Raw genomic sequence first — 24,787 nt, 5'->3', positions numbered from 1 at the left:
AAAAAAGATCGGTTTGGTACGTGTGGACTAGGCCTTAACCCCAAGTTGCTCTCGGAACAATGTAATCCAGTCTTTTCCATACATCGACCTATTTGTGGCGGCCCACCACAATATCAACATTGACCACCACACAATGATTTTCCAGGTTGTACTAAATTGTGCTTAAATCTGGTTAGCATCATAACCACGCTGTGCTAATTTGGTAAAAACTGTTGTATTCAAGTTAAGTCTGCAAACCTACCACCACAAATGGAATTCAATTCTGTGGTAAACACTGTAATCCCTTGTAATATAGTTGACATATGTAAGTCACTTTAGACAACAGTGTCTGCTAAATGAATAAATGTAAATGTGGAGCCAGATAGTAGTAACAACACCAAGGTCATGGGTTCGTCATCTCGAGAGCTCATATGCAGTTGAACATGTATATATGCAGTCTACAAGACAGAAAACATCTGCTATATTGTGACGGCCCAGCTCTACTGTGCTGGGTCTGCCTTTTTCTCCCTTGCTGGCCAGTGCATTGTATGTGGCTTGCTCTTGTCTTCTCCCTGTTTTGGCCTACAGGTGTGCTAATTGGATGGCCTAAGTGGAGGGTGGATAAAATCAGTGCTCTCCAGTTTGCTGTTTTTTCTCTTGCAGTGCACTCACACACTCTCTCCAGCGCTGGCTGCAGCCCTGCTCATCTGTCTATGACATGAACGTCTGTCTGTCTGTTTGTCTGTCTGTTTGTGTGTCTGTTATTCGCATATCTCTCCAACCGTTTGTCCGATTGATTTCAAACGTGGCAGGTGTCTTGCTACGGGCACAAGCAAGTACAGTGCCAAGTCTGACATTGTTTGGATAAGAAATGTAAAAGATATAGATAAATATATCGGTAAAAGAAGCACACATTGACTTTCTCTGCTCTACTGTAGCCACTCCCCCTCTCACACAGCACAGCGCAAGACCGGAGACAGAGAGGGTAAGCAGAGTTTTGGCAGCACTGAATCAGGGCACAGGGGGGGGGCAAGATTCAAGATGTTTGGATGATTAGCATGTCTGACCTCAACAATAAAGACTCACTGTATGCAGTTTGCTTGCATAAAATGATTCCGTGGATTTTGCAACAACACACCAACAAACACGGGTATGCAGTGGCTATTCAAAATGGTGTAAAAATGATGTGCAATAAACTGACACTTTTAATAGCCCAGGCTACTTTGGACTGTCTTGAAACTTTGAATAAACAAACAACAATTCTGCAAGGTCCCCAATTGAAACAAGCGATAATGGTCTTGAATTTAAGGACGGGTGGCAGACTAAGGGCTTCTACATACCCGACGCACCCGACCGGTAGCGCGACTTTCGCTGCTTTCTTGCTTTGACTGTGTTTGTTAGTCTGCATGTGGCAGTAACCTGTGTTTTTTCGGGAAACTTCGTTTAACTTTGTTTAACTTGTTGATGCCTTTCCTGAGTTCACCCCATACCGCACGGCGGAGGGGCTAGTGTGAGCCTGCTGCCTGCGTTTGCGCACTGCCGCGGACGCCCGTTTCAGTGTTATTTTCCTTTTGTGTGTGCCAGGTTTCGGGTTGTTTTTTGTTAACTACTGTGTACCTTATCTGGCTGTTCGCGGCTGGTTGGGCTTGGTGGGAGCCTGCTGGGTGCGTTCGAGACCGGCGTGGGCCACCGTTATTATTTCTGTTTACTGCTCTGGCAGGCGGAACCTGTGGGCCTGATCAGCGCTATGTGCTGCTCGCGGCCAGGGCTAATGTTACTGTGTGCTTCTTGTTAGCTTTGTTGTTGTGTGCTAGGCTACTTGCAAAGGTAAGTTTAGCTGTTTGTGTCTGCTAGGTGCAGTCTTGCACGAGGTGCGGGCTGCTGTGTGTCTTTTTTCCAGTTGTCCACTGGTGTATGCGCCGCTTAGCGTTCGGCGCGATTGGTGGCCGCCTTCTTTGTATATCTGTTGTGTACCCCGCCGCTGCTGTCCGCAGCTAGCTGGGCCAGTGTGGCCTGTAAAGCGTGTCCCAAGACGCTGCTTCAGGCCACCCTGTACTGTATTACACCACTGCTGTATCTCTTCACGGGCTGCTGCTTGCAGACCCGGTGCGTTGAACGGCCAAGGTAAGTGCCTTAGTGTATTGTATTGTATTGTATTGCATTGTGTTTTTCTGTGGTAGGCTATGGAGGCACACTACTGCAGAGTCTGTAGGGCCGCGATGGCCCCCAATGACGGGCATAGGGAGTATCCCGCTTGCCTTGGGGCCGCCCACCTCCTGGAGGATGTCGACAGCCCCTGCAGCGCAGCCTGTGACCTTCCTAGGGAGGAACGGCTCCGCCGGGCTGACCAGGTATGTGGCCACGATGCGTGAGGGCAGGCGGGACAGGCGGCTCATCCCGAGCGACCGTCCCACTCTCATAGGCATGGCGTAAGCATACACGCACAAGCGTGCAACGGGACCAGCAACATGAGTCCCCTTCCAGGCATGGCCAGGTGGAGGTCCCTGGACCTGCTAAGCGCCCAGCTCCAGCTGCCGTGACCGAGGGTGATGGCACAGAGTCACTTCACGTCTCTGGGGACGTCATCCTCTTCTCTGCCCCCTGGCCAGGAAGGCTTCTCATCCAGGCCTGAGAGCCATGGTGCGGATGTTGATCTGGGTGATGTGGATGTGCTGTCAGCCCATGCCCCTCGTTCTCGATTGATGGCGTAAGGGGGACGGCCTCCTGGATGAGCTACATTCAGACATGGTGGAGCCAACTGATGAATCCACGGTGCCGGGGGAGGTCCCCGTCGGCTCCTTGATGTCACTGGTGTTGAGTGCCTCCAAGATCCTGGGTCTTCAGGCCCCTATGCCAGACATGGCTTCCCTTGGGGGCGTCTGTGAAGGCATCTCGCACAGCAGCCCACCACCCTGTATACCCGTGGCAGAGGATTACATGAAGGTGCTGCGGACGGCATGGGGTAAGTCGCTACAGCGCCCCCAATTCAATCCAGGTTGCCGTCAGCTGGCGAAGGCTGCCTATCCGGCTGACTCGGGGCTGGGGGATATGCCACCGGTCGAGCAGTCCGTTGCCACCTGGACTTCCCTGGGGCCTGCCAATGCATCTCCCAATCCACGCTGCCCGCGTAAGGAGTGTGCCAAGACGGATCGTCTCATCACGCACTGCTTTGACGCATCAGCACGGGCAGCCCGTATGGGCAACGCCCTGGCTATCACTCTGGCGCTCTGCTAAAAAACGATGAGCCCGGAGGACCATGATGCAAGGGCCCTGGTGGATGCCGCACTGTCAGCCCACTCCCAGCTGACGCGTGATGTGGGGAGTGCTATGGCCTCTGCGGTGCTGTGCCATAGACAGGTGTGGCTTGCCCAAACCTCTCTCCCTGATGCCATCAGGACAGACCTGTTAGGTCTCCCGTGGTGCCCAGGTGTGTTCCATCCAGACTCCCAGGGGTGCTGGACAGAGTGGTACAGGCTGGGAAACTAGGGAAACTGGTCAGCGTATGGGCCACAGGCAGGCTCCGGTTCCCCACGGGGCAGCATCAGGTAGGTATGGGCGGTGGCAGCCCGCCCGAACACCACAGGTAAGTATCAACTATGCTGCCCCGCAGGACCGGTGCTTTCATGCACTGGACCAGACCTCAGCCCCAACTCCCTGGCCCAGAGGACAGCGAAGACCTCGACGGGCAGAGGTGCAGGCAGAGGTGCAGGCCTGCGTGGGGGTCCTGCTGCCCGCCGATTGCCCTTCCCAGCTGTCCAGGACCTCCTGGGAAGGGTTGTGCCAGACTCTTGGGTTGTGGCTACGGTGACTCACGGCGCCTACAGTTTCGACTTCCATGCCCCTACGCTTTCAGGGGTCAAGATGATGTCTGTGAAAGACCCCCTTTTAAATTCCGTGCTTGTCAAGGAGGTCCAGGAGTTGCTTCTGAAAGGGGTCGTCTCAGAAGTACCGCCGCACGCACGGCACACTGAACCAGTACCTCAAGGTGCTGCCATTCAAAATGGTCCACATTGGAATAGTGATTCGTTCCATCCAGGAAGGGGAGTGGTTTACGTCTCTGGATCTAAAAGACGATACTTCCACATCCCTATCTGCCCAGCACACAGGTCCTTCCTCCCTCCAGCCTTCCCTAGGCAGGGTGTTCCAGTTTCAGGTCCTCCCATTTGGCCTTTCGCTGGCTCCCAGAAATTTTACTCGCTGCGTGGTGGCTGCTTAGGCCCCCCCTCCAGGTCCGGGGCCTAAAGATCCTACCATACCTGGACGACTGGCTAATTTGTGCCCCATCTCAGGTGCAGGTGGTGCACGACACCGACGCAGTTCTGACCCATATCCAGGCCCTGGGTTTCACGGTCAACTGGAAAAAGAGCAACTTGCAGCCCCGGCCAGCAGGCGGATTTCCTTGGTGTCCTCCTCGACTCGGGTCAGCATGACGGCGCCTCTCACTCCACGGAGGGCAGACAGCTTGACCGAGGCTCTGACAGGCTTTCGGGCTGGGCAGACTGGTCACCGCCCCAACGCCCAGAGGCTGTTGGGTTTAATGGGCCGCAGCAGCCGCGGTACTGCCATTAGGCCTGCTGAAGGCACGCCCCTGCAGTGTTGGTTCAATGCCTTTCAGCTCCACCCGAGGGACGACAGGCATGTGAAGGCGGGTTTCTCCTGCTTGCATCCCAGCCCCAAGGCCCTTGGAGGGACAGGAGGTTCTTACTCCAGGGTGTTCCACTGGGGGCCTTCCTCACAAGAGGCAAGTCATCTCGACAGACGCTTCTCTGACAGGCTGGGGAGCTGTCTGGGAAGGGCTGTCAGCGAGAGGCGGGGCCCTCCCTCCTGGACGCCAGAGCATATCAACGCCCTCGAGCTGAAGGCCATCCATCTCGCCCTGCAGAGGTTCTTGCCAGGGCTGCGGCCAACATGTTCTGGTGAGGTCAGACAGCACCCGGGCGTGTATCATGTCAATCACCAAGGCGACACGAGGTCCGGCGGTGCCTCCAGGTGGCGGAGGAGTTGCTGTCATGGGCATGGCCACGCCTGGCTTCAGTGAGGGCAGTACGCTGTTCCAAGCGTGGGAGAACAGGGCGGCCGACATCTCTCCAGGACCGGGCCACTCCCGGGGAATGGAGATTGAACCCAGAGGTGGTCAGCCAGGTCTAGGCTCAGTATGGGACTGCACGAGTGGACCTGTTTGCATCAGCGAGCTTGACTCACTGCCCAGAGTGGTACTCTCGTGGGACAGGGAGGCAGTTTGGGCCTGGATGCTCTGTCACAAGACTGGCCGACAGGCTTGTTGTGCGCTTTTCCTCCATCCCCTCTTGTACCTCAGGTCCCGCGGAGGATCAGGAGGGCCAACACACAGTTCTGCTGGTTGCTCCACGGTGGTCGGGGCAGGCCTTGGTTCCCAGACCTTCTCCGCTCCTGCAGGGTCAGCCATGGCAGTTACCCTGCCGGGCGGATCTTCTGTCCCAAGCGGAAGGGCAGATCTGGCATCCCAACCCCAGGTGCCCCTGGGCGCCTGTGGGTTTGGCCCCTGCAGAGTCCGGCCATTGAACAGCTAGCTGAGTCTGTGCAGGAGACTCTGAACAACGCCAGGGCTCCTTCTACTAGAGCTTGCTATGCACTCAGGTGGAGGATATTTTCGGATTGGTGTGCCTGCTTGGGTCTTGAGTCAGCGGTTTGCCCTGTGCCACAAGTTTTGCGCTTCTTGCAGTCCTATTTGGATCAAGGCAAGGCAGTCAGTACTGTGAAGGTTTATGCCTTGGCCATTTCAGCCTTTCACCAGGGTGCGGATAACAGACCCTTGGGTAGGCATCCACCGATTGGTCAGTTTTAAAAGGGGCCCGCCGGGTTCGGCCCAGTTTCGACTTTGCGGGCACCAAACTGGGATTTGCCCACTGTTTTGATGTCGCTTACTGAAGGCCCGTATGAGCCCATTTTAGATGCAGATCTGCGATCTTTGTCTCTGAAAACTTGCTTTTTCCTGGCTCTTTGTTCGGCCAGGCCAGTCCCTTCGAGTACAAGGGCTCACTCCACCAGGAGTATGGCTACGTCTTGGGCTGCCCTTAAGGGGGTACCAGCAAGCGATATCTGTGCAGCGGCTTCATGGACGACGCCTTGCACTTTTACCAGGTTTTATAGGGTGGACGCCACTTTCAGCCCAGCTCGGTTACACGCTGCCCTCATGTCCGTGACCGAGCGAGGTTTTAATGGTTAGTCTAGAGCTCCTCGCGACTTCTTTGGTATGTGTCATCCCTTTTTTAGGCCGTAGTGACGGTCAGAGTGAGGTCGAAACAGATCGTAAGTTACGCATGTAACTATGGATCTATGAGACCGAGGGATGACCGTCACTATCCTCAAGGTAGGAGGCTGAACCGGGAGCAATCTCCGCTATTTACAAGCTCGAGTCGTTCTGCTTCCGGAGGTCATGGGCATGACTTTGTTGACATATGGTCTCGGTGATAGGCAGAATGAAGGTGATCATTCCTTTTTTAGACCGTAGTGACAGTCATCCCTCGGTCTCACAGATCCATAGTTACATGCGTAACTTACGTTTTGTTACAGTCGTGAATTTTTAATAGTTTGCTGGATAAGTTAACAAAGTTACCAGTGAGAGTTGCAACACATGGAATTAAGAGGAAAGAATAGAAACAATTTATTTTCAAACAAAGGATATCTATTAAGCCTGAACAAAATCTCTTTCCACTTCAGGAAATTACACAAACTCAGCCAGCTGCTAGCTAGCTAGCCAGCTAACTAAACTGTTTAAATTATTAAAATTTCCCTCGGGTATCTATCTATATATCCATCTATCTATCTATCTATCTATCTACCTGTGCACACACCTTGGAAACTAGATGATAATGATGATGGTAGTTGTGAATAGTAGCAACCAAAGTCTGAAGTACCATCACAGAGCTAGCTAGGTAGCTACTAGTGTTTCTTACTGCAGTTTCTTCTGCTGTGTAACGTAGTTAGCGTTAGTCTTTTCACAACAGCGACACCTCTGTTCAGGAGAATATTGCAACTAGTGTCGCGACCACTAGCACGAGTATAAATGGTAACGGCGCTTCTGTGACGTCACATTGTCGTGCTACTGGTCGGGTGCGTCGAGTATGTGGGACGTTTAAGCCTGATGTCACTTATGGGATGGGTTGCAACAACAAGGATTAAGTTGTAACCTGGATTAAATCAAGGTTCATCCATTAAGCCAGCTGCACCAAACTTCAAACCTAGTTAATCAGGTAAGGTAACAAGGTAATCAGGTTTACATTTAAACCATCCTTTTAATCTTGGTTTAAATGTTCACATAAACCTGGATTCATGTTGTTGCTCAACTGCTTTAAACTCAAACTAAATTTCAGCTAGGGATTCATTTTAAACCTGCTGCTGCAACTCACCGAGTGGTTAGTGGTGTTCGTTGATGTTCCAAAACAAGTAGCGTAGCGAAATACAGTTTCTGTCGTGTTTTATTTGGCATTTTGTAAAATCCCATTGATTTCTGTTGGAAGACTCATTGCACGTTGATATTACTGTGCCACTGTCTATGCTTCAGGTTCAAATATTGAGCGGTTGTGAATAGTTCCACAATAACAAATAAGACGGCTGGAAATCATACATTGCGCCGATATATTTGCTTTTAATAATCAACGAACACCACTAACCACTCGTTGAGTTGCACAGTTTTGAAAACGAACGTTAAGGGTTGTTTTGGGACATGTCTGAGTAGCCTACAGTATGCCTATTGGCAGCCACTCTGACAAGTCAAAGGCGATTCAAACGATTCAGAAAGGTCGAGACAGGACCAATTATCAAAATTTCGGTGTCCACCACTCTACTTCATCCAAAACAAACCAGAAAAGGGATTCAAAGTGCTAAATACCGGAATTTTCCTTTAATCTTTCTAGATTACCAGGGTCTGGATTTTCCAGGCTACACTGACAGTAGAATGCATCAGGAATAACACAGGAAAACACTGTTCACCAAGTCATGATGATAAGCGCGGCACGGCGCAGCAGTAGTTTGTGATGTTTACTGAGTGTAGGCTAATCTTAAGTAATGTCATATATGAAAACTAGTATTACAATGAAATGTAGTATTGCGGTGGCAATACTGGTGACAGCGGCCATGCGTTAGTGGCATATGTGCTATCAGAGAGCTTCCATTTACTCCATCATAGGCTACTGCAGTGTATATTGCAAAAACTACAGGTACAGTTTTAGCAAAACTTGGTGAAAAGGTGTAGCACAGGCTAATGAAAACCCATTCATTTTTGGAGCAGATCCAACTCAAAGGTAGCCTGGCTCCGCCCTCCTATGTACTTCCGCTCAATTTTCCCTTCAGTACGTCGTCTGGGTCTGCGGTATATTCGCGGGTTTTCTCCTGCAGAAATCTGCAGGTCCCATCAACGAACAGAGGGAGTGGCTGAGAACGATGACGTTGAGGTCGTGCGCTAGTTTGAGCCAGAATACGTCACGACCAAACGTTAGCGATTGGTTATGGCGGATCCAGAGTGGCTCTGGGCAGATCCAATAGTTTTAAACTTCAACAGAGTACTCGCCTTCAAGGAAGTTAACACTTGGCAATGGAAAGTGGCCAGACTTTCTGTACACTATGAAATGTACGCGAGTCTGGTAGGACCAGGCTAACTCAAAGGGACCTTCAATATATTTTCCATAATTATAGTAGCCTAGGTTAGCCAACTCAATGTGCTTGTAGGTTAATGAAATAGTCTGTATTGTGAGGGAACACAAATTTTATTGCGATGGAATGCAAAAAGTTATTGCGAGGGAACGCAAGTTATTGTAAGGGAACGCAAAAGTATTGCGAGGGAACGCAAAAACATTGCCAGGGAACTCAAAAGTATTGCGAGGGAATGCAAAACTATTTCTCTAAATAAATACCCACGGCATCTCCCGTCAGCCTGGAAGGATACTTAAACCCTAACTATTTCCTTGTCTAGTTAGAGCAGCTGATGAATCTTAAGATGAAGTCATGCTGTCTCTCCCTTGATGCACATCATAGTAAATAAAACTCTGGTCCATTTTTACTATATTTGAATCTGACTGGGTCTTCATTCATCTGTGGTATCAAAATTTCCATCATGTCAATTAATCAACTTATAATGTGACAGTCATTATGGCAACACATGCTCCCATAAATTCTCCTTTATAGGCTTTTGGTCTTTATACACACACACACACACACACACACACACACACACACACACACACACCACACACACATAAACTAACATCAGTGGTTTCCCACAGACTTGCTAGTTTCAAGAAATTTTTTTTCTGACACAAGAAAGGATGTCAAAATAATGGATGATGGATGATGGATAATTGAGTTGTTGTTGTGCTTGTTCTCAGGAGTTCTAGGCTTTGTGAAGTGAGATTATTTATGACTCCCACTAGCGTAGTGTATTTCTAGCGAGTTTTTTTTTTCCTTCAGTAATTTTGTGTCAACAATTAACAATTTCCAGAACACTGAAAGGCTTGGCTGCACGAAACATGGTGGGCATGTAGCCCCAGCCGGACTGGACCCCCGAAAGGAGGGTAGGACGGACACAGTTTTCTGTGAATACCTCGAGAACCGTAGGGCCTAGGAGGAGTATATTTTTCTTGTATGTTGGGCTCGAGGGGTCATCTCAACCCATCCCATAACCACTCATTTAGGTTATAGCGCCACATAGTTAAAAATGAAAAAGCAAAACTGAGGCTCTGTAATCACAGGTATCTTTGGCTGAAGTGTTCAAAACTGCACAAAATGTAATCTGTAGAATCACTATGACACCCTCTTATTGCATGCTGAGTTTTGTGGAATTCCGTTCAAGGGGGGCCATACAATAAATTTATTTATGTGTACATTTGGTGACTACACAAATCGGCCTGCAAATGGGTGGTGTTGAGCGAAGGGTTGCCGGATGAAGTTGAAATTTACACACACACACACACTCATATACACACACACACACACACACACACACAATTACACGCACACACACCCACACACACATAAAGACAGACACACAGGTAGCACTAACAACAAAATTGTTAAAACATTCCTAATGACAGCCTGAAAATATGCTACAGAGAGAAACAGCAGATGTGGTGTGAAAAACGAACACCTTCTTATCTTCACCACTGATCATAAACCTTGGTGCTCACCATGGAAGCTTATAGACAAATAGACTCCGATATCAATATTTATGTGGTCCAGGCACATCTGGACCTTTTTCATCTCAGGGTTCACATTCCCTTGAACTCAAACAGTTTTTAATGGCTGTATATACACACAGATAAGTGTCATCAAGTGTGAGAAAAAATCATTCTTATGCCAGACTGCTGTTTGTTTCAACAGTTCAGCGGTTAGTACATACTGTAGTTCCAAACTCAACACTCAGGAGTCTCTGTACTGTGCTGTACTATACTGGTACATGATACTGCCTTGCAGTAACCACCCCCCCCCCCACCCCCCAAGCTACGTAGCTACTCTACCCTTTCCATCGAGTACATCCACTGTATGTTTGTTTGTGCTTTTACAACAGCATTGGATGCGATTCACATGTACCGTAAATGCTGGCACACGCACAGACACACAGACACACAGACACACACACACACGCATGCACACACACGCACGCACGCATGCACGCACGGACGCATGCACACACACACGCACACACAGACACACACACAGACACACAGACACACACACCCACTGTTACATCAGACAGCCTGCACATATGCTACAGAGCTACAACACACAAAGCATTAGCACGTATATAATACTATTATTATGTGTTGCTGCAATAAAAAGCAATAATGATGTACCAATTAATTAGCAAGACCCAGCCCACATGAGCACAAATATTAGTACATTTGCAAAACACTACACACAACTTGTGTGTCTTTGTGTACATATTGTGCAGTGTTTTGGAAAAAATGATCTGTTTTTAAAATAGTTTTTAAGTAACCGTTAAAAAGTCATTTTCCCTACAGGCTTATATAGCCTATGCAGGGGTGGTGTTTCCGTTCATGGGGCATTGTTTGTTTTCCCCAAAGCCACTGTTGCTAAGGACTTGTAAGTATTACATCAAATACAACTGAAAGACGTAGAAAGACTTCTGTAGAAGGCCAACTGTCACGCACATACACGTTTGGCCACCCCTGTGCATGGGTGGCCAAACATCACTTTCACGATTTTTCATTCAGTTTGTAACTCTGTTGCATACTTTTAGGCGGGGATCACAATGGCCAGCGGCAAGCGCAACGCAACGCTCAGACCATAATAAGTTCTACTGCATTTCGTTCTGAAGCGGCACTACGGACAATTGAATAGGCTCGCGTTGCGCTTTGAAAGTTGAAACCAAGTTCAATGCTCAGCTTATTCAATGCTAGCATTACGCCAGCGCTGCCACCGTTCTGCTTCCGGACAATAGAGAACAATAGGAAACCTGCCGCTTGCCACTGGTCAGTTGATCCCCACCAAAAACACAACTTTGCCGACAACGCTGGAGAGATTGGCCTGATTACCAACAATGACAAGACGGCCTATAGAAGAGAGGTCAACAACTTCTCACAGTGGTGCCAGATGAACAACCTCTCTCTCTAAAACTAGTACTAACTATTATCTGAAACTATTAACACTTTCCATTCACCCAGTTTAGGCAACCATATTGAAATTAAATGCTTTACAGTCAGTTTGTAATTTTGTATCACACTTTTGGCAAAGCTGTAAAATAAAGCAAACGCAAGCAAACATTTTTCATTTTCACTTCTTACTGTGATTGTACAGCCTCTTGAATTTCCTAACACAAAATATATAAATTCAAGCACTTTATGACCTGTCAATTTATAGATGTTTTCAAAAACTTGCAAAGGCCTTGAACTATATTTCTCAAATTCACAAACTTGTAAATGATTGAAGGACCCCTGAAATTTGTGGAACCCATGATTAGTTATGCTCTACCTAGCTGAAATAGAAAGTACGTAAGTGTGTGTGTGTGTGTGTGTGTGTGTTGGGGGTTTGAGTGAAGGGTTACTTTTATGCAGGAGACAAAGGAGGTGCTCTGTTGTACATCTCCCTCCGACAAGGCTGCCTCCTCCTCCTGGTTTGGGTCAATGAAGTCATAAGGGTCCTGATCTGCTACTGTGTTGAGAAAACACACACACACAAAATGTACAGACATACAACACATTATGATTGTACTTTAGTGATTTTCAAGATCTCTCTCTATCTCTCACCAAAATTCAGAAATGTACTCTCTGTCTCTCACTAGCAAGTCCTCTCTCTCTCTCTCTCTCTCTCTCTCTCTCTCTCACACACACACACACACACACACACGTACACACCTTTGCCACAGTCCAGCTTGACTAGTAGAGAGTGTGTATCCGCCCTGCCGTGCTCCCTTGCTGTCTCGGACACCTGCGAGTGCAGACTGACGGTGTCGTCGTCCGAGGGCTGTCACACATACGCACACCCGCACCCACACCCGCACAGAGGAACGAGGGAAGAGGAGGGGAGAGAGAAACAAGGAAAAGGGGGGGGGGACCAGAGAGAGGGAGAGAGAGAGAGAGAGGAGAGAAGTGTAAGCAATGCTAACCAGGGTTATGCTGGAGGGACAATGCCAATGACTGCTGTTGCAAGTGAAGGAGTGAGAGAATGTACGCGTGCTGATGACTGGCGTGTTACTGTGAGCGCGCAGTGGAGGGGGCAGGAGAGCAGGACAGGATGGAGGGATGGAGAAGAGTGGACAGAGAAGAGAGTCAGACACAAAGTCAGACACAGGACTCTACTGGCGTCTATGTCTGCTATATGTCCTCTGGGTAATACTGTATGTCCAGATGTCTAGTGCATTAGGGTGGAGTAATACTGGTTGTTGTATTAATAATGATTCTCACTCTCTGTGAGTGTGTGTGGTTGAATCTGTATTTTAAGTGTTTGTGTTATTTTTGTGTTTTTCCACATGTGTCAGCTTATGTGTGTGCTTGTGTGTTTGTGTACGGATATGTGTGTGTGTCTGTATGGTGTGTGTGTGTGTGTGTGTGTGTACTAAAATGTTTCCACATCTCATGTGTACTGACTGTGAGAGTGTGTTTATGTGTGTGTTTGTGTATGGGTTGTGTATGGGTGTACCTCTGTGGTGGAGAGCCTCTTGTCCCCGTTGTCGCTGCCAATTCCTGAGTCAGGGCCGTGGTTCTTACTGGGGTAAAAATCCTCCATGCTGCACACACACAGACAGAGATCCAGAGTCACTTTTCTATGCACTGGGGAGTCCGATTAGTCTGGGTGAACCCAGACAAACCTCTTAGTAGATCTGAATTTGCTCTGTCTGGAGACCCTCCCATTGAAGAACAAACATCACATTCTGAAATGCCAACCTGGTGTTCCATGAAAGTACTGTTTATCAGACGTTAAAAATTATGGCAAAGGGGTACACAGTTTATTGAAAAGTGACAACAATGGTAAGTTACTGGCACCCCCAATCACCCCAATATAAGTATGCTTTGAGGTCAAATTTGCTATATCATTTCATTTTAAAGGTAGCCCTTCTACCATGTGGAGCGTACCTGTCTGTTAAAGGTGGAGGTAGGCAGCGTTTCCCGAGGGAGGGCAGGTCGAGGGAGTCTGGCTTCTTGTCCGTGCGACATGCCTGGATGTTCAGATACTTAAAGATGTGAACTTTGCCCTTCAGGCAGATCTGCAAGGACCAGACAGAGGCAGAAGTCAACTGGCTGTTTTGCAGCTCCAAGGATGTGTTCTGTGCCCAAAGTGCCTCTAGTGGCCAAGACTTCACAAACTTCAAACACGTTTATCATGATTACCTAGCTTGTGAACCAGAAAAATCTGAGAGCTCATTGCATTAGTTCTGGTATATACTGTATCTAGACTCTTTCTAAAACCAAAACTTCTCTCCAACCAAAACCTGCTGGGTCTTTCACAACTGTTCATTTTGGAGCACTTTGGAAAACAACCAAATGCTAGGTAGTCATGTCTGTATTGAATGACTCGGACCATAGATTTTATTTAAAAGAGCAAACAACTGCATGACAGGGTTCATTGACAAGAAATATGTGTTGTTGAACTTCTGACAAAAAGCGGTAAAAGGTTGATGTACCAACTAGCTTTGGTAACGCCCATTGGAAATCGAAAATTAACTGATATGGTACCAAAATCTCAGAGAATTGACTAATGGCTATTCAGGCTAATGATTACCACTGTTTATCCTGTTGCTAAAATAAAGCACAAATCAAACCGACCGTACAATAACAATATCAAACAAACATAATAATGACCATGTGGTCAGTGGATCAACTGACAACGTTGGGATGTAATTCAACAACCCATCAACCTATACAATTTAATATTTGTCTTGCATACAGCCAGCATCCTCTGTTAAAATATGTGCATAACACTTAATTGCTATTGTGTTGTATCCTGTTAAACAATTTGTCTACTCTTAACTGCCCTGCTAGAGTCACTGGTCAAAGCAGTCCTCTAGATGGAGCCAGAGAGCTATGTTTGATAGAGAGCCTGACCAAGGGATGTCTGATGTATTAGTCCTCATTTATTCAGCAATCTGTCCAGATTCTACATCTGCGTTATACAGCCAATGGATTCCATCAGTTGTCAAAAAGGCAATATACAATGCATTTACGCACACACATTCACGATCACACACACTCATACACACACACACACCCACACACACCTGTGCGGGTGGAGACTGCATGGGGTTATTGTCGAGAATAATGTGCTGAAGCTGCCTCAGTTTCCTGTAGGACGTGGGAATCTCTGTGATCTTATTACAGGAGAAGTCCAGACGGATGAGAGGAAGATCTGACAGCTCTGGGTACGGAGGTGAGGAGAAGAAGACCTGTTAGTTGGGACTTATACCGGGGCTATGTCTGTTTCAATGTGCGTGTGTGTGTGTGTGTGTGTGTGTTACCATCTGGTAGCACTTGAAGGCAGTTCCTCCTGATGTTGAGTTCTCGTAAGGCCAGTAATTTCCCTATCTGAGAGGGCAGCACCTGAATCTCATTACAGCTTATGTCCTGCAGGGGGTAGCAAACACACAGTCACACAACTGACAATTGTATTACTACTGTGAAACTTCTAAATAGACCAAGACATTTTTGTATTGCTGTGTGTGATATGCAATAATGTGATAACCTTAATAAATAGTCAGCAACATTACCATTCAACTAATGAAGACTATAGTTGCTGTGCACTGTAGATCATGGCATCGAGAACAAATGACAAATGACACAAGAATGGAAACACACACGCACACATACACACATACACACACACTTCTGTGTGCTGACTCAGTAATCAGTAAAGTTCATGTCTGGGGGGTGCATACAGCATTACTTTGCAGGTCAATGAATGAATTTAACACTCGAATTGCACACAGTCACTCTCACACACACACACACAGACACACACAAACACACACGTAAATACACACACACACACACACACGCACTCACCAGTTCCATGAGGTCTTTGGCTTTGCCGATCTCTTCGGGAATGGCCACCAGCTTGTTGTTGCTGACCACCAGCACCCGGAGCGGAAGGTTGAACAGGTACTTTGGCAATGTGGACAGGAGGTTCCGACTGGGAAACCACAAAACACTCATCAATCAGCCAATCAGCAGGTTAACGACTAAGCCTCAACACACTGCCAGTGGCCATATATCCCAGCACCTCATGCTGCTATTCTTACACACAGACGGAACAGTGAAGACTAGAGAGCACATTTACACCCAAATAGATCATAATAAACCATCACCTAAGACCTCAAAAGGGGATTTTTTTTATTATTTTTAACACTGCAGTGCTAGAAAAGAACTGTTGTCTATGAGTGTTAGCATGCACACATCCTGATCACACATCCAGCATGATCTCATTTCTTAAGTCCATTCTTACTCGTTTACAACTCGTCGAGTTTTAGATAAATAAACAAATTCGTAAAAAAAACAAAATAGCCCCATGCGTGTGATACTGGGCAGAAAGTCAGTGCATCACCATGGATGAATTATGAATAATTGCTCTGACAGTGGCTGGGTGTGTATGCTTGTGAATTTGTGCGTGCGTGCATGCATGGGTGCATGTGTGTGTGTGTGTGCATGCATGCGTGTGTATGTGTGTGTGCATCTTGTCTCTTGAAGGAGGAAGTGCCACTGGAAAACTTTAAACTCCACACGGCATGAAAGAGGAAGCCTTCAGGCTGAGACATATGGCCAAAACTGGACCAGATCTGTTCCGCTCACACATTCGCATGCACACACTCACACACACACACACACACACATACACACAAACACACACAGACACATACAAACAAACAAACACACAGAAATGTACACACAAACACAAATTCACACACACAGATGATCACTCATTCTCCAGCTATGACTAATCCTCCAGTATTAATGTATGTGCTAATTTGGTTAAAGGACAAGTTCGGTATTTTACACTTAAAGCCGTTTTCAGATAGTTTATGATTAAATAGAACGTTTAAGATTGAAATTTGGACACATACTGCTGTCCTGAGAATTTTCGGTTTCTGTGGTAGCCCCCTCCTCCACAACCCTGCATAGGTGCACTGGAACAATCCTTCCTAAAACGCATTAAACTTTCGTTTACAAAGACGTGAAACTCACCGAGTGGTCAGGGGTATTCGCTGATATGCTCACACAAAAATCGAGGAGGGGGGGCGCTACCACAGAAACCGAAAATTCTCAGGACAGCAGCATGTGTCCAAATTTCAATCTTAAACGTTCTATTTAATCATAAACTATCTGAAAACAGGGCTTTAAGTGTAAAATACTGAACTTGTCCTTTAAGTATGCCTGTCATAAATATAAGAAAAGGGGGAAATACTTCAATAAAAATCTGACTGTAACTCAAGAGGAGGGATAGGATCTTCACATGCCCAAGTGGGTGCCCACCTCATGTTTTGAGAAAATTGTATCAACAGAAAGAAACGCTCACCGATCTATGAATAGCCAACTATGTGCCCACTGCTCTAGTTGTACACGTGGCGGGCAGAAATGCACATGACATGACTCATCTTGTTAAGTGGTCATTGCAGTAAGTGGTGATTTTCATTGGAAACCCAATAGAGAAAATCTGGTTAGAGTGCTTTTCAACACAGGCTGAAGGTGGGTGAACGAATAAGCAAAGTCAGATATATCCACATGCACTGATATCCACACACACACACAGACACAGACACACACACACACACACACACACACACACACACACACACACACACACACACACACACACACACACACACAGACACACACACACACACAGACGTACACACACAGACGCACACACACACACAGACACACACACACAAACACAGTGGGCTGTACCTGATGTTCAGGTAGGTGAGCATCTGTAGGTTGACGATGGCCTCGGGGATGCATTTGATGCAGTTGTGGTAGAGGTTCAGAGCCTCCAGCGGAGCGAACAGACACACCTCAGGAGGGATCTCTGTGAAGCGGTTCTTTGACAAATCTGTAAAACACACAAAACCACAGGCACATAAGTAAGACCCTTCTACCAATCCACTCTCCTAGAAGAGTTTATACACTGAATTATCAACTGCCCAGGAGTGAATCTCCTGAAAATGTCATTGAGCAAGCAACATGATTGAATTATGATTAAATGTTAGAGACTTTTAGTTTAAAACACACACACACACACACACACACACACACACACACACACACACAAACTCTCTCTTCTCTCTCTCTCATTCTCTCTATCTCTTAGCATGGTGGCAGCACAATGATGCTCTGAGACAACACCCTATTCACCCTAACGTTGGCCCTGTAATTGGCCTACTTGTTTCCCATACTCTTCATTAATCTAATTAATAATGACATCTGGGTTGATAAGGGTGAAACTTCCACCATATTATCAACAGAAGTCTATGGTCATGCTGCATGTATGCATTTATGTTATACGTAATTCTTGGCCTAATAACCACAGCTGCCTAAGCCATGCTTCCTACCAAGAAGAATATCTTATCTAATGGAGAGTAAATAGCACAAGTATTTCCCAGATCTACTTCTTACAGTAATAGCAGAAGCACTTCATACACACAACTCCTAACACACACTCTACAACTCTACACACATTAAGTAAAAGCCAGTTCTTTTCTGGAGCCTAATGACTCTGACGACGAGCAGAGAAGGAAGAGTCCGCTCTCTCAGTCTTAACTGATAAATCAATCCTACTGTGTCTCCACAGTGCTGGGCAGGAGACACCTTGAGGGAGAATCTAATCGATGGGGACAAAAGGCTCAGCCAAAAACAAAAGGGAGTCCGATTTAGCCGTGCCTCTTGTCTTCTTTAACAGCTTCCCACACCATCAGCTCTCACTGACACCAACCAACAAAGATGCAAATTTAATGGCCCTGGTCGTGGCATGACTGGCTGGGGCACCTGCACCGTACGCTGGCGGCCCAGGTTCGATTCCCGCCCCGTGGTCCTTTCTGGATCCCACCCCCACGCTCCCTCCCACTCACTTCCTGTCATTCTCCACTGTCCTGTCTAATTAAAAGCATAAAAATATACTTAAATATACTTACTTAAATATACTTATACTTACTTATACTAAAAAAAGATACAAATTGATGAAATGTACAGACACTAGACACACACACATGACATGCACAACCACAATACACAGGCCAAGTGAAAGACATATCTGTCCGTCCTTTTTGTCGAGCCTCTGTGTGATGGGTGTGAGTATGTAGAGTAAGATTCCAAACACAGGTAGTATTTAAATGCACGCTCAATAAGGTGCACTGAAGGAGGGAAGTGCATTGATTCCAGACATTATTAATCAATCTGTCTGAGAGAGCGATCGATCAGCGGAGAGGGCCACCTACTCAAGCTGATTCTCATCGGCCTTTCGTGACACGGCAGAGATCTTCTGACATTGCCCGTACACAATACACAAATACACACACCAACAAACACACTAGTACACACACAACCCACTGTGAACTACACACACTGTCCAATCATAAAGTAATTGTCTTTTGCGGTCCAGAACAGCCATGTAAAATGGCTAATGTAATGGCTGTCTCATTCAGCTAATGTGAGGGTGATGTTGACTGGTATTCCTCTGACGATTCCTCTGGGACTACAAGGAGATGGAAAGCACCCTGTAAGTGCTGATCCAGGAACAGTTTCCCATTTAGCTGATAATGGTTAAGGTTAGGGAGGGCAGAAGGAACACTCAAGAGGAAACATGATCCTGAATCTGCTGCTCAGTAGATTTCCTTCCAGTACTTGGCTATGGTAACACAGGAGCTCGATGATGGGGAATAGATTCGGTATCAATTTCAACTGACCAACGCACAGCGTTCTTCTGCTTTACACCAGGCAATTCAAGTTACCAGAGTGCTTCTCATTCACACACACACACACACACACACAAACACTTTAACATAGTGGCAATATCAGTACAAAACCACCCACCAATGAAATGCCTTTGCTTATGGGGTGAAAAAAAAGAGTCATCAACAAATGACTGGGTTTGTGGGGTCACACCCACAGGTGCTGACACACACACACACACACACACACACACACACACACACACACACACAAGGCGGAGTCACATCCCCTCCACTTCCTCTCCCCTCCCATCCACTTCCTCCCGGGTGGGCAGGGGGCCCTAGGCCAGACTTCCTGCAGCTGAGGAGGGGCAGCCAGCATCAGGGAGGAGGACACAGGAGAGGAGAGAAGGGGAAGAGAGGGTGAGGAGGGGAGGTGAGGGCCAGAACTGGGGAGAGGACCAGTCAGCTGAGCCAGAGGAGAGGCAGCACTTTGCCAAGAGGAGCTCACCTCGGCAGCGTATTCTAACATGGCTGTCAATCCACTGCCCTCTAACACAGGCCTGTAGCCTAACCATCAGATTAATGGACAAAACACGCCAGACGCTGAGGCAAAGAACCAGAACACCAGGTTGTCATGATGGCTGACTGAGCACTGATCACTGTAGTGCTGTTTCAAAACAGAGCAGGCCCCACTGAGGAGACAGTAGCAGGTAATAAATAGGTCACATATGAGCAGACACAGTAGGTTAGCATGTCAGAGTGTGTCTATTTGTGTCTCTGTGTCTCTGTGTGTGTGTGTGTGTGAGGGGGGGATCTGCATGTGTGCATGACAGTGAGAGAGTGTGAGAGGGAGAGAGAGAGTGAGAGAGAGAAAGAGAGAAAGAGGCTGACAGACACACAGACAGACTGACAGAATGAGAGGCTGTGCGGGCACGCTACAGATAGGACAGCCACATTTGCAGACAGCTGTATCGCTGAGAGGGGCATTCTGGAAGTCTTTTACTTCTTGAGTGGTTTCCACTGGCCCGTGTCATAAAGGAGGAAGAGGCTTCTGAAAAATTCATTGTGCTTAAAAATAGTTTGCTGAAAAAAGGCTCAGAGAGATGGAGGGAGAGAAAAAAGAGAGAAGAACAGATTTCAGAATCCCTCTCAGGCACATTAGCTTCCTGTTACCAGACAGTGGGCGTGGCCTAAATGGACCAATCGGATGAAAGAACCGAACATCTTCTTGACCCAGATTCGCTGCAATGAGTGGGACACCACACAAATGTTCCAAGACCCCAGCTGAGCTGCCTGGCAACACTGTCCCCGCCTCTCCGACCATGAACTAACCAACAGGAGATGATCCCTGGACCAACGCCCACTTTTGATTTGCCCTTCTGTGAGATGCTCTACTGCCATTAATTGGCCAATAATGCTCACACAGAATACACTCATGCTCATGCGTATGCATACTTTTTTACCTTCTCTCTCTCTAACTGTCTCTCTCTCTCTCTCTGTCTCCTTTTGTACTCACACACTCTCACACACATAGACTGAACACACAGACATACTGTAACTTCCCCATTCATAAAACTGCAGCTGTTCATTAAAAACTCAGACACCTTAATATCACACATTCTATGTATTAGCCTATATATAGTATATCTGTATCCAAATAGTAACACTATCAGCTTTCTATCCTGTCCTTTAATGCTGCTGTGAACACATAATATTTCACCAAAATGTTTCCCTGCACTGTGTGGTGTAATAAACAAACATTTCTGATCTCCTCAGCATAAACTGATATCACACACACAAATAAACAGATACATGCACACACACGCCCGCTTGCAGAAACTTACGCACACACACCAGCACAGACACACATGCACACATGTACAAACTGTTTCACACCTGAGAGCATTAGCCAGGCCATAGCAGGAACTGATACAGCAATGTCTATTTGTGGGCTGAGGTTTCAGTAATGCGTCAATGCATAAACTGCATTTGGGCAGCAACAGCCAAACAAATAAACAAACATATAGATACACATAGACAGTACATAATCCTATATAGGTGCAATTGGCAGCATTGCCTGCCTTTCATTTCCAGACCATGAACCTGAAATCCCCCCCAGCAATCTTCCGAACATTTAGACATTTCTTTGTTTCAGGCCACTGAGAAAACATTTTATACACATTCAGAAGGTGTCAGCTAATCTACAGAGGTAGGTCATTGCTTTGTTTCTTGTAAAAATGTGATATACTGCATCTCTTTTTAAGCATGTCACTCTTAAAGGTACAGGGATGTTGCTTACACCCACTCATACAAACACGCATGTACGCATGCGTGCGGGCACACACACACACGCTGAGAGGGAATTATCTGCAGCAGTCAGTGAAGGATTTTGTGGAGGTCTTCTTGCTGCCATGACAACCACACGCAGTGAGAAGGTGAGGCAAGGAGTGCTGTCTGCCTGCAAATGGAGCTCCCACACCCACCCTTCTAGACACACTGGCACTCAGTGAGTGTGTGTGTGTGTGTGAATCCACACATTCAGACACTCGCCCTTAGGAATATGCACACATATTCACACACACACACACACACACACACACACACACACACTCCAAACTACAGTCATCTCTGCAGATGCATGCTTTGTTGCTGCAGGGCCAGTCCCTGCAGCCTGACATATTAATCTCTCTACCCTAACAAGTGCACTCTGGAATATATATATTTAAAAGAAATGAAACTGCACACACACCCAAAATAGATGCTGAGAGATGGAAGAAGTGAACAACCAGAATGCATGCTATTTATTTTACACTTACACATTTAGCAAGTGAAAAAACAGTGTGCTTTTCCCATGCAGTGTATTGAAATAAACACAATCTCAGGGTTAACCACCAAACAGCATACCACACAACCAGTGGACTGTGGTTTAGTGGGTTGCATGTTAGTGCATCTGCAGGCTACTGACAAAATTACAGAGACAACATGGGTCAGTCAGTCAACGAGCCACAGCTGTTTCAGTGAGTCCAAAACAAGGAACCTGAGGCTGGTGATGCTAAATGGCACAAGGTACGGCTAAGCCTTCCACACAGACTGGTAGCGCTGTAGAGAAGACTGTGGACAGGGAACTAGTGTTAAGGTCTCCAGTGCCTGTTTAACATGCAGGTCACAAAATGGAAACCTTTTCCCTCTCTCCTGCAACCAGAGTGAGGCTCACCAGGTTGAGTTTCAAAAGGCCTTAAATCAATTCTCAGTTCACATTTCACTCTCCACCACGCACACCACAGCACTATGAAGCAAGCTACACACACACACACACAGTGAGTCCCACAGAAATAGTAGATTTTTGCTCATTCAGCTGCTTATAACAGAATCTGGGTGAAAAGGTAATGACCAAACAATCAATAAAAGAATGTATGAACTACAAAAGTGTGTGTGTTGTGTGTGTGTGAATATTAATTAAGTCATGCAGCCATTCCATTCTTGTTCCTCCATGGGTCTTAACAGCACAGTAGTAGGCTAGATCCCAGACAACCACTACTTCTGCACAGATCTGGACTGAGATTTAGACACCATACCATACAGGAAGCTGCACACCTATTCTGTCAGCGTGGGATGTTTGTATATGTTTTGTTGGTGGGTGTGTGTACATCTGTTTGTAATGAGAGGAGACATTTCTTTTCTTTTGACCTCCAAAAGAACACATACAGCCAGAGGGAGGTGCAGTAATCTTCTTCTTCACAGACACATGCTATTTAAATCACACACACACACACACACACACGCATGCTTGCACACACACACACGCACAGAGGCACGAATGCTTGCACACACACACACGCACGCACGCACGCACGCTTGCACACACACACGCACACACTTGCACAAAAGTGTCACACCTCCAAATCAGTCAAAACTATCTCAGAACACATGACTCACAGGAAGGACAATGCAATTTACATGGGCATTTATCTAATAAACCACCAAAAATAGATTTAAAAACAAACTAAACTACCCACCGCCACACTGGCCTTATGGCCAAAGCCACAGAATCAGGCCCCAAACACACCAGAAACCCAGAGTGGACTACAGATGAAAGGGGGCCTTAATGCAGGTGGACAGGTGCGGAGAGTCAGGGGGGGATGAGCCTCCCAATCCTGCCCACAGGCTAGCAGTCATCAGGGTATGATGTGCATGGCACGTAGCCTGTTTACACTGGTTAAAATATATGTATGCTAACATAAACTAAATCCACATAAAATACATAGCTTCGAACCAACACTAAAATACAGACTGACAGGCAGGCCTGCCCAATCACTACAGCCATAGCTAATTCAACACCCACTCATGCTAGCCTACATGCTGCAGCAGCTGGCAAGCAAGTACACAGACAGAGGCTTGAACATCGTATGTGACACGGGAACAGAATTGGAGAGGAGTGAAGCAAGAGAGGGGGGAAGAAAGAGATTGAAGGAAGGTGGGAGATGGATGGACAGAGATGGATAGACAAATTGAGAGAGAGAGAGAGAGAGAGAGGGTGGGGGACGAGATGGGAAGAGCAAGGCTTGGTTATAGTCTGTCGTGGTTAATGTAGATAAATGAGAGAGAGGAGAAGATGAGAGAGAGGAGGAGAGGGAGCTTATAGAACGAGGCAAGTGTAACAATAGGAGACACATGTAAGCAAAAAGTCCTCTAAACCCCCATAATGATAAGTATGCAGACAGAAATAACAATTAATGGCTTTTATCGAGTCTGCTTTGGGGGAAACACTGTAATAGAATCCGTGGTAGTATAACTAATGAGATTCTGTAAGGCAAGCCCTGCACAAGAGTAGGAATAAACTCACTGACAAAGTCTGGGAGAGAAGCAGAGACTGTAGACTGTGCTTTTGTGTGTGTGAGTGTGTGTGTGTGTGTGTGAGAGTCTGTGTGTGTGTGAGTCTATGTTGATGTCTGTGTGTGCGCGTCTTTCTCAGCAGGGAAGCACTGATCTCTTCTTCACCAGGATCCTGACTACAGACTCACACACACACACACACACACACACACACACACACGCTCTTTCACACACACAGAGACACACAGAGAGAGCAAAACACAGCCTAGCTCTAGGCTGGTATCTCTTCCTCGAAGCTGAGGATTGATCAGCACGCAAACACTGAGGCGGGATAACTAAGAGCTCCAGCGTGATGCACTCCACAGTAGTAGCCTGCCAAGCTAGCCAGCCATGTGGGCAGGCAGACAGGCAGGCAGGCAGGGAGCAGCACCCAGGAATGAAATATTCAGAGGAAATACCATCTAGACAGGTCAGCTCAGCAGCATGGCTCCCACTGAGAGCTTAGAGACGCCACCGTCTCAGATGCAACCACACTGGCCTATATTCACTCCAGAGAGAGAGAGAGAGAGGGAGAGAGAGGGCAAAATTAAAGTGATAACACTGAAG

At 46.9% G+C, this 24,787-nt stretch overlaps 1 protein-coding gene across 5 annotated transcripts in view; it reads right to left on the bottom strand.

Moving 5' to 3' along the window:
- The window catches only part of lrch2 (leucine-rich repeats and calponin homology (CH) domain containing 2), a 77,461-nt gene that overhangs the window by 32,895 nt on the left and 19,779 nt on the right, over window positions 1–24,787 (bottom strand). For all 5 annotated transcript variants that reach the window (XM_048231174.1, XM_048231138.1, XM_048231147.1 and 2 more), the window contains exons 2-9: window positions 17,367–17,511; window positions 15,468–15,594; window positions 14,924–15,029; window positions 14,687–14,823; window positions 13,545–13,675; window positions 13,111–13,198; window positions 12,327–12,435; window positions 12,017–12,123 (exon numbers count right to left, since the gene is read on the bottom strand). In XM_048231174.1, coding sequence (XP_048087131.1) covers window positions 12,017–12,123; window positions 12,327–12,435; window positions 13,111–13,198; window positions 13,545–13,675; window positions 14,687–14,823; window positions 14,924–15,029; window positions 15,468–15,594; window positions 17,367–17,511 — 950 coding nt within the window. The remainder of the gene's footprint in view (window positions 1–12,016; window positions 12,124–12,326; window positions 12,436–13,110; window positions 13,199–13,544; window positions 13,676–14,686; window positions 14,824–14,923; window positions 15,030–15,467; window positions 15,595–17,366; window positions 17,512–24,787) is intronic.

This window comes from Alosa alosa, chromosome 2 (genome assembly GCF_017589495.1).
Source record: "Alosa alosa isolate M-15738 ecotype Scorff River chromosome 2, AALO_Geno_1.1, whole genome shotgun sequence".
Taxonomy (NCBI): domain Eukaryota; kingdom Metazoa; phylum Chordata; class Actinopteri; order Clupeiformes; family Clupeidae; genus Alosa; species Alosa alosa.
This window is presented reverse-complemented; position numbering and strand designations above follow the sequence as displayed.